The following is an 11437-nucleotide window of genomic DNA, read 5'->3' as shown; positions in this document are numbered from 1 at the left end:
TACACACGAGAGTGTATTTGCTGCGGAAACAGGAGTGCTAACTTCAAGTCGCTCAAGTTTGCCTATTTGCCTGCACTACGTCAATCACCAAATTGATGCGTTCGAACAAACGGTGCTTTTGGTGAGAAACTATTGGAAAACCAGATTTCTACAAGAAGAAAATGTCGAATGGGGACAATTTTCAAATGGTTAGAAAGAAAAAAATAATAACTACAAGGATAATGTGTCAAAATTTCCACCAGACAATTTCTTTAAATCAACCTGTTGCGTTTAAATACCAAAACTTGATAATAACAGATTCTACTTTCCCTCCATTAAAACAAGGAACTGTAGTGGTTCATATAAATGCCGTCAAGTGGCTATTCATGCACCAATAGTCTGCTGATAATAGATTCAGTTAACTATTACTACCAAAGATGGCCAATTGAAAGATTTGCCTCCTCTTTAGCTTCTTCAGCTTTAGGCAAATGTTGTTGACCAAAGGCTAGTTTAATGTTCATAGCTACAATAGAAAGTAACACCTCTTATGCGGTCGTAGGTCATATCCAAATGTGACTGACGCTTAGCAAGCTATAAAAAATATTTTTTAAAACCCGTTTCACAACATATATCATCATAGACTAACCCTATGCAATACAATGGACTATATCCATTCCAACTAGATATGGTAAAACAAGGTGGCTATGTTTTACTGGTAGTCCACCATTTTGGTGTGTCTTTATTCACAAGTAGCGTAGGTAGAACCCTCTATCTTCTACAATCGTCATGTCCTTCATCTTGATGTCTTCTGCTTCCCCCGATGCCCTTTCTTCTACCACCACACGCCTGGAGTACTCATGCTAAAATGGAAGAATAAGAAATATTGTGATTAACTTTAAATAACAAACATTAACAATGATGCGATTTAGGGATTTGCAGGTTTCATCTACGAATTTTGGTCTTATGCCATTACTTTGACCTAAGACGGTACGAAGTCATCACAATGTCCTATTTACCACCAAACAAGTTTGAAGTACAAGACCTTTACAGTTTAAGAGCAGTTTGCTACACAGTTTCTTTGTTGACTTTGAAACTCAAATGACCTTGGAAATGTAATACAATGTAGAAATTTAAAGTCTGATAACTTAGACGGAATCAGTGGGTTTTTAAAAATAAAACCACAAAGTTCTGGTTTTAATGACCTTTGATCTCTGACGGTTGACCCTAAAACGTCTACGGCAAAGGTCAATCAAAATTTGCAGTCCACTGTTCTTATGGTTAAAGAGAAGTTTGCAACACAATTTTAAGTCTGATCACAAGACCTTTATACGGTTTTGATAATTAATGCGAACTGAATATTGGTAGTTAGCAGTTTTTCAAGTAGCATGAAACCTTTGGTCAGGTTTGTGAAAGCTAAAGAAAAAGTTTTAATGACCTTCTATCTGACCAGACGTCCCAATTTCCGGGGACAGTCCCCATATTCCATGCGTCGTCCCCGAATTAAGAGGGTCCCGGAATTGCCCCCTTATTTATGTGTCTTCCCTAGAATTTGAAATTTGAAAAATGCCATGAATAATTGTAAGTTTTTCTGTTCGCAGAGACAGCTTGAACTTAGACTGAGCTGTGACTGTTTACAACTATAGGCAACATACATAAATTTCATGCATGACTCACAGATAAAGATAGGCAACCCAGATCGCTGAATAATTTCATAGCCTGTAATTAACCTTGGGACAATTTTGGAAGCTTGGACAACCAAAACACTGAGTGACCATCATAATGACTTTCTATCAAAGTACAATGTAGGTACTAACCCTTGATGTCAACATTTCACCGAATCTCCTGGAAAAAACTATGGTCACCTTATTTTAACTCTGAACCTTTGACTGAATGGCGTCATTTAACAAGGAAGCTCAGTAGGCCTTACAGAGGCATACGCACACCAGAACTGATGCCGTTTATGAAACATCCTTTCGTCCAAATTTGGTCAAATCCTATTTGTTGAGGAGGAAAAGTGGGGGCAGTGGGAAGGGCTTGGTATTGGATGAACTTGGGAAAAGAGTTTGTTTGCAAACCGATGAAAGCAAATATGCATTTTATTCTCCAAGATGTGTAAATGTAATTCCTTCCCACAATGATCTGAATGGAGTGGAAGGGAATGGGTAGACCTTGTCACCTACATCCACTCCCTCCCGCCACAAACTGTGAGAGATCCTAGCAGTGATTGAATCATGCATGTTTAGTGCACAGGAGTCCGTCAATTGCCCGAAAGTGAAAGTTGGGCGGATGGAAAGCTATTTGGTGTTCATACAATATATGTATATATATATATATATTCATATATATATATATATATATATATATATATATATATATATATATATATATATATATATATATATATATATATATATATATATATTAAAAACAACGCCAGTTTTGAAAAGAAAAGAAATTCCATTCTTTACGTTCAGAGGAAATTCAATCTTACCTTTGGGGCGTCGATAGTGGTGACATCGTCATCGGGGTTGGGGGTTGTAGTTGTCGACGGAGTCGTCGTCTCGCGAAGTAGTAGGCCAAATAGGCAATCAAGAGTATGAAAGCAAACAGGAGCAGGGATAAAGCCACATCGACTACTAACATCCTCGTCGGTGAACTTTTTTTTTCTAAACGAAAAGTGAAAAGAAAACATCTCTGCCATATCATAATGAAAATTAAATCTCGATGTCCTTAATTGACCTTCTTACAAAGAAGAAAAGAAAACGAATTCGAGCATACGCAATGTAGTCGGCAGAACAGTTTGATGTGATTGGTCTTATGAGTATATATATATATATTTATATATATATATACATATATATATATATATATATATATATATATATATATATATATATATATATATATATATATATATATATATATATATATATATATATATATATATATATATGAATATATATGTTCTATCGACGCTTACGTCTCCGTGAATTTGTTGTCGACGAAAATGGCAATAACACCACGCAACAAACCAACGACTTGCATTCCAATTTTAAGCCAAAAAGCTCGTGGAATCCACCCAAGGCCCATTGTGCGCCTCTTGAATCATTTATTTCGGCCATTGGAGAGGATGTAAAAACACAGACCTCTGCAGCAGACTTCCGCGACAATCTCAACAAAACTGAGAGACAGGCCATCCATGAACTCCGGAAGCGCGATGACATTGTCATCAAGCCAGCCTACAAGGGTTCTGCAATTGTCGCTATGGGCAAACAATTCTACAGAGAGGAAGCCAACAGACTCCTCGGCAACCCTCAACACTACAAACTCCTGGATTCTGATCCTACTCAAGAAATCACACAAACCGTGAAAAGAGTCATCCAAAAGATAGTATCTAACGGTTCCATTGACCGCAAGTTAGGCAAAAACCTCCTGGAAAACGACCCAAAACCTGGTCGCTTTTATTTTCTGCCTAAAATTCACAAAGAAGGCAATCCCGGGAGGCCCATAATATCGGGTAATGGTACAGCGACTGAAAAAATTTCCAAATTCGTGAATCTTCTCATCCAACCTCTTGTTTCGGCCCTACCGTCCTATGTGCAGGACACTACGGATTTCATCCGGAAAATTGGGGAAATAAAAAATCTTCCCCTATCTATTCTGTTAGTTACCTTGGATGTGTCTTCGTTATACACAAATATCCCTAACGAAGAGGGCATTTCGGCCTGCACAAAAGCATTCAAACCGAAACGTGGCAAAACCCCCACGAAGAAAGAATTGGCCGAATTAATACAACTTATCTTGACCAACAATAATCTGGTATTTGGCAAGAAAACACTACCTCAAAATTCATGGCACCGCAATGGGTACCAAAATGGCACCGTCTTTTGCCAACATCTTTATGGGAAACCTCGAGAAAGAATTTCTATCTCGACAAAACTTGGAACTACACACGTGGTTACGTTTCTTTACGAAATCTTCATGATATGGACCCATGGCGAGCCAAATCTAAAACTCTTCATTGATGACATGAACTCGTTTCATCACACTATCAAATTTACTGCTGATTTTTCTGGACATGGCGTTCACTTCCTGGACACCACTGCGACCCTACAAAATGGTTCACTCAAAACAGACCTGTTCAATAAACCCACGAACAAGCACAACTACCTCTTACCAAGCAGTTGCCATCAACGTCACTGTACCAGTAATATTCCGTACAGTCAAGCGTTGCGCATTCAACGCATTTGCTCCTCTGAAGTCGATTTTGATTCACGCACTAAAGAATTGTCACAACACCTCCTAAACAGACAGTATTTTCGGGGTACTATTGAAGATGCCATCAAAAATGCTAAAAGCAAACCCCGTACCGAAACATTGACGTACAAAACTCGTCAAACCAGTTCCAAAAGGGTACCGTTGGTTACTGAATTCCACCCTGGTCTCCCACCACTGGCTAATATCATTCAGAAGAATTTTCACCTACTTCAAGGCACCGAACGCCTGAAATCAGTTTTCTCGGAACTACCTGTTATCGCATTTAAAAGACCCACCAACCTACGGGATATTTTAGTTCTGGCATCCTTTCGGGATTACACCGCATTAGGGGAAAGCAAAACAGAAACTACGGGATCCTCGCCCTGTACACAAAATTGCAAAACGTGCTCACTTGTCGATTCGACTGGGGCCTTTCAGAGCAACCAAACCAAACGCACGTTCCAAATTCGGCACAAAATTAACTGCCTATCCAAAAATGTCATTTACCTCATCTACTGCAATATTTGTAACTTACAATACGTTGGAGAGTCCAAAAACACTCTTAGAATGAGAATGACACAACATAGATCGGCGATCAAAACAAAAAAGATCAATCAACCTGTTGCAAATTACTTCAATCTCCAAAATCATTCAATTCAGAATTTGCGTGTTATTGCAATTGACCAAAACGATTCTTGGACAGATAAATCTAGGAAAGGAAAAGAAAATTTCTGGGAACTATACCTAAAGACCACGGCACCATTCGGTTTAAACATCAGAAACGATTTGCCGTCCCAGATAAACCAAACAGCTCCTTTGCAATTACGACGGAATCGGATTAAAATAATCCGACGCGGATTAAAATAATCCGAATTTCTAAAACTTCTGCTCAATTCAGCAGAAATCAGTAAGTCGCTTTGACTTCACAACCATGCCGACACTCTTCGCTATAAAATAGTTTCAATTCCTGCTACTCCTTGTCACTTTCGGTGATCATGCACTGAAGAAGAGCTAGTTTTGCTCGAAAGCTCTGCAAAAACCAAACAATGGTTGTTTTACTTCCAATCACTTAATTTAATTATTGTATCTCACTCGAGATCCAGTCTTTCTCTAAATGCAGCATAGTTGTTTAACAGTTTTCCAGTTATTCCTATACACACACACACACACACACATATATATATATATATATATATATATATATATATATATATGTATCTATATATATATATATATATATATATTTATATCAATATGTCAGGAGATAGTGTTATCATGTAAGAATTTGTCAGTAATAAATTCAATATGGTATAAATCTTCTTTCTTATCCCAGAGCATTCCTCATTCAGAAGACAAGGGGACGTGGCTATTCGTAGACTTACCTTTGCAGATGACCCCAAGGTCATTGTCATGCTTCCAGGAAGTAAATGTAAAGTTCATGTAGGTCAAGACTTGGATATTACCCTCCCTTTTACTTCTGTCACAGTCAAGGATTGACTCTGCCCCCTCAGAACACATAATGTTCCATTCGGGTGAGCTGAGGGGTCCAAGATGCTCTGTGGATTTAATCGATTCTGCCGGACCTTGAAATCCTTGTTGTCTGCAGACCACAGTGGTAGTAGCCTCATCAAATTCGATTGTGGAAATAGTCCCCCACTCATCCTCTAAGAAAACTTCTACGTGTCCCTCGCGAGGATTATCTGACACGATGTGAATATCTGTACGAAAGTAGTAGACATAGTACATGCTAACATGACAGGACTATATTAAATACTGCACTACTTATCATATACAATTTAATGATTGGTCATTGCTGCGAGCCAGACTCGAACACACTTTTCTGTGACTAGTAGTGTCGTTTTTTGATTCCAAGTAAGATTGAACTGGATCCAGCTATCTGCGTTTATATCATTCTGATCTGACAGTACTTCCAGAGGCTTTTTGTATCTGTACACATTAGTACATGAAAATATGTCATTTCCCCTCCCCTCCCCTCCCTAACCCCTCCCCCTCCCTATATGTTACAAACTGAAAGTTTAAACTCTAGCTCAGTATCCTTTACTTATATACACGATTGTGATTAGTTAACGCTATTGATTATGCAGAATCTCCTCACCTATGTATTCTTTATTAGAAGTCGAGGATGGAATTTGTCGATCATGTAGGCCTGTATTATTTAAAATAATATACAATAATGAAATAATAATTGAAAAGTCTCTTCTTGTTTACCTAGTTAATTGTATGTAATTAGTTTCTTGCCGTAACTGCAAAGTTGAAAGATATTTCACTTGAATTTTTTTACAATTATAACCAAATCCTTTTTTAAAACAAAGATGACATATAATATGAATTTACTGATGCTTTTTATAAAAGCCTTGATTTATCTTTTTGAACGCTTTGTTCGGTATATTCGGGGGAATTTATTTGAGTTTTGACTTCCTGAAAGATGAAAATTGTATAAATAAATTCGTTTATTTTCTTTCACTTTCTTGCACCTTTGACTTATGCTACATATCATAAGCACCACATACACAAAACTACACTGTTAAGAAAAGTGTTGTAATTTTACGGTAGATTACCGACAGTCAATGTGCTATGTAGCCCCTGTTATAGCCCTGTGTTATAAGACGCAATTGAACTGCAGTTTTTAAGGGGGGGGGGGGGAAACGGTGCGACGTTTTTTTTTTGACGTTCGAACGGTAAAATCACGTCATTAGAATTCAATTAAAGAACAGCTCCTCTCCTGTAAACTTTTCTACTGTTATCAGATCAATGTTGACTCATTATGAACTTACATTATAAACTTATTCTGTATAATTACGAATGAGTACCACAACAGCTTAATGTGTACGTTTTTTAGAAAAGTCACCCAGGAAAGAACCTGGGCACCATAACCAAACAACGGAACGACTGGTCCACCCCTATAGTCCCATTGCATCGAGACTGTGAGATCATCGTCAGGATGTGTATCACGATTCCCATTCAAGGGGAACATATTCAACACATGCAGGTACTAGTGATCTGTTTAACTTTTTAAGAAAAGTCACCCGGGAAAGAACCTGGTATACGAACAACCAAACTACTAAACGACTGATCCGCTCTCAACCCTATAGTCCCCTTGCAACGAGACTGTGACTGTGTGATCATCGTCACGTGTATCACGATTCCACTAAAAGGGGAAAATATACTACACATGATCTTAATCAAAAGGCCGAAAAGTGATCTGTTTAACGTGCTTAAGTAATAGATGAAGTGCACTTGTGTAGGTTATAATAGTTGAAAGCCAAGTCAGCTATACATTCCGATTTTGTGTATTGAAGATTATAGTGAACACTGTCACTTTAGTGTAAATGCACAAAATTTGACACGAAGGGTAAATAATATGTTTCGAGTCATAATATCCACGGTTAATTTAAAGTGCATTCTCACTGTTATTCTACGACCAAAGGTGAATGTTCGTATATGGTATCATAGTATTTTTACTTCAATTACGTCCTGTGGTTTTATAGAACGGGAAGTAAAGGTACACAATGAATAAACATGCTTTATAACGGTTACTTTTATTTTAGCAGTAAAAATCGCTGTACTATACAAACGGCGTGCCACAGTAATGTTACGTCAACATTTCACCTTTAATTGATAGTTGCTAGCTCAGCTGAATGTTTTCTGCAAAACTGCAAAACTCATATAAATAAACCATTTCAAGATATCTTAGGATAATATTGACTCATATCTTGTTACGTTGAAGTCATCCATCAAACCTCAATATAGTTTCGCATTCTGGTTTAAAGATAATATAGAGGCAGCTCTGCATTTTAAGTATTCAAGAACACAGCCATTTTACTTTTCAATCTAATTTCAAACTTGTATCATGGTTTATTTCCTTAAAAAGAAGGAACATGAGACAAGGAAAAAGGAGATGGGAGGAAAGGAAATGACACTGTTATCCCTTGTCTTGTATTTTTCTCAAACCTAAATGGATAGGTACTAGGTATAAATAGATATAGATATATATATATATATATATATATATATATATATATATATATATATATATATATATATATATATATATATATATATATATATATATATATGTATATATATATGTGTGTGTGTGTAACGAACCGACTGGTTCGCTCATCGTCAGTTGTTTATCACAATTCTCTAACAAGGGGAACATAATGTTACACATGATGTTTGCCACAAGGACACATGACAACATAAACACATTCACTGTTGATATTCCAGTTCTACAAATAATTTTTAAATTAAAAGGAAAAGGGGTAAAAAGTGTCAACTTACCTCCGTCAATAACTTGAGCTTGGCAAACGCAAACAGTAACAAGAAAGATACCAATGAGTCTATAAGAGAACATGGCTAACATCGATTTAGGAACTGAATTCAGAGTCATTACGTCCACCATATTCATTGAAAAGCAGACTACAGGAGGTCAACTATATCTGAACTGGTATAATCATGAATGTAATGGTTTAGCAGTCTTGATCAGTATGCTTATCGCTTTTGACTTCCACCGGGAGGATATTAAGGTTGTCGCTTCACGTCTATCACTGTTTGAAGTGATGAATGAATTAGACGGTTTTTGTGTAATAAGCTAAGTTCTTCTATGTGATGCGTCACTGTAACTCATACGGGAAGCAGGATGTATCTCGACTGAGCAGTACATTCCAACTATGGTATTATACATAGCAGTACCGGAAACAACTAGTGTATTTAGCCAATTGGTCTTAGTTCAACATTCAAATGTGGCACAAAGATGAACAGAACATCCAAGAGATTGTCTCTACAAGATGTCTATGTCTGCTGTAAAATGGTTAATTTCGTGAACGCTTCATTAAAGAGGTTATGAAGTGGTGGGTTTCATGTCTTGGAATGGTTTATCTACATAATTATAACACCACCCATGCACAACTTTCCGTAAATGCGGCTTCAAACGCCAGCAATTTGCTGTCAAAGTATTCCCTAGAGACCTCTCCAGCTGCCACTCATAAACAATTCAAAGCGGCCCATCGCAGTTCATATGACGTCATCAAAGAAACCATTTCAGCCAAAGCCGACTCCCCGTTTTTTACCGATACGGCGTCATACAGTTTACTACATATAATCACAACACTTTGCTCATCAATTGAACATGTGTTTTCTCGAATCTTCCGATTCCGAGGAAATGGAAATAACCTCTCAGAAACTTCGTAAAGCCATGACGAAAATGATTTTCTTGAAGAAGAAGATGAAAAAAATAGTTTTCAAGGGTGATGAAGATATCGGTGTTTTTCCATATCAATTGAGCCCCTTGCAGAAGAATTGTAAAGCGATCCCGATGGCCGAGACGCGTCGCTGCCGATCGAAGTCCCCGAGCAGAACGGTTGGACTATCCTGAAACTGGTCGGTTGAGCATAAACAAAACCACCGTTATTAAGACCATCATATGATTTATAATTTAAAATGATCCTGCTACTTAACTTCGTAGCGAAGTTTCTAGAATTTTTTACTTACAGTGCAAGGAAAGTGTGATATTCTGTGCAAGTGCAATCCTATAGTACTAGTCGTGGTAACATGGGGTCTAGACCTATCTACTAGACGTTGTATAACAGGCTAGCCTGTGTAATTGTATCATCAAACTGTTACGTAAAATCATAACACAAGGCCAGTTTTACCACAAAAGAAAAATTGCAGATGTAGTATTGATTGTTCTAAAAACCAACTGGCTTTAAGATTTGTACAAAATATTAGGTAACCAAAAAAATTCGTCATTTACTGCATCAAGGAGGCCTAAGCTATGGTCATAACAAGTAATTTGACAATAGTATAGGCCCACAGGCACTCGTGACATTGTTTATGTGTAGTGTTTAGAACGAGTCGTGTCCAAATTCTTCGATTTTTGTCATCTTTTGGAAAAGCGTGCACTTTAATTCCGTCTTTACTTGTGGTGGAGCAGCCTGGGACCACACATCGGCACGGCATATTTAACAGTTACGAGATAAATTTCACGTAAAAACAAAACTACAAATCTCATAGCACTGTAACAGAGTAACGTTGTGTGTTCTTAGACGTTTAAGAATGTAAACATAGTGTTCTGGAAGTGAGCTGAGTTCCTCGACTGACGTCACGTCGCATTGCCGTATATACATCAATATTTAGAAAGGTTTTATTACCCTCGAATGTTTGATCGTTTATTCCTCGAGGATGCAAGCTTTGTTTGACACGAATTTGGTATCATTGGAAAGCTACGAGTGTATAGAAAACGATGATTTATATAAATGTTTCCATTTCACCCCCTCTTTAAGACTAGGCACAGTTTACACTGTCCGAAATTTGATTACATATACATGACGTAACATTTGACTTGTTTCATCCAGGATAGCAACTCTCTTCTAGGGTTGAATTACTGGACAAAAGAAAAGACGTAAATTTAGAATGTATGTCATCAGATGTTCAAGAATTATGTGACATCACAAAATATAAACGCGGTATGTAATTGTAACCACACTGTCTACGCATGACGTATGAGTGCCAAAGCTTTGGCAGACGATGGATGTGCCCTCGTTGTAAACTATATTGACCAAATGTTGCAGTGGATATATTTATATTCAAACTATATGTATGCTCTTCGTCGGATATCAAATCATTTATTTTGTAGATTTATTAGATTTGCCAATTTTTGGTGAGTCAATGGATCGGTGTTACGTAATTAACCAATGCAATCAATTCCACACTGAAGTGTTTCATTGTTTCGCCATAATGGAAGCAAACCATTAACAATGTATAAATGAGCAACATGTATAAATCTTGCCGTTTCACTACATCATAAGAAACTGTACCAAGACTGGAGAGTTGCATGTGACGTGCTAGCACTTACTTACTCTGATACTTTTACATATAAGCATATCCTACGCGATACCTTTATATAATATGCATATGTCCTATGGACCATTGCAATTATATGACTTTGGACATCTCGTTTCCATACTATTAAATGATATCTGATTTCTGAATAATAACCACTTTTATTTTAATCCATCTCTTTGAAGAGCCGTTGAGTCTTCAAATTAAATCAATTGTTGTATTGCAATTTTCTTGAAAGCTTACTGCAAGCGGGTCAGAAATAAATTTCTTTCTGAATTGATACAGTCTAAGTCAATGTGTCTAAAGACAACTTATATTAAGAACATGTGATGGTACG

At 37.2% G+C, this 11437-nt stretch overlaps 1 protein-coding gene across 1 annotated transcript; it reads right to left on the bottom strand.

The window, feature by feature from the left end:
* Positions 1-251: 251 nt before the first annotated feature.
* On the bottom strand, positions 252-8875 carry LOC139978590 (galectin-3-binding protein B-like). Its single transcript, XM_071988933.1, has 4 exons — positions 8542-8875; positions 5619-5954; positions 2471-2645; positions 252-839 (listed from the first exon to the last, which is right to left on the bottom strand). The coding sequence occupies exons 1-4, from the start codon at positions 8666-8668 to the stop codon at positions 812-814; spliced, it is 666 nt and encodes a 221-aa protein (XP_071845034.1). The 5' UTR covers positions 8669-8875; the 3' UTR covers positions 252-811.
* Positions 8876-11437: the final 2562 nt, after the last annotated feature.

Source organism: Apostichopus japonicus, chromosome 13, assembly GCF_037975245.1.
Source record: "Apostichopus japonicus isolate 1M-3 chromosome 13, ASM3797524v1, whole genome shotgun sequence".
Lineage (NCBI taxonomy): Eukaryota > Metazoa > Echinodermata > Holothuroidea > Aspidochirotida > Stichopodidae > Apostichopus > Apostichopus japonicus.
This window is presented reverse-complemented; position numbering and strand designations above follow the sequence as displayed.

Excerpts from the sequence above, each read along its gene's own strand:
- LOC139978590 (XM_071988933.1), bottom strand. The coding sequence starts at position 8,668 with ATGAATATGGTGGACGTAATGACTCTGAATTCAGTTCCTAAATCGATG. Across the intron at positions 5,955-8,541 it reads AGCTCAAGTTATTGACGGAG|ATATTCACATCGTGTCAGAT; the intron begins GTAAGTTGACAC and ends ACTTTCGTACAG. Across the intron at positions 2,646-5,618 it reads CCTTGGGGTCATCTGCAAAG|AAAAAAAAAGTTCACCGACG; the intron begins GTAAGTCTACGA and ends CTTTTCGTTTAG.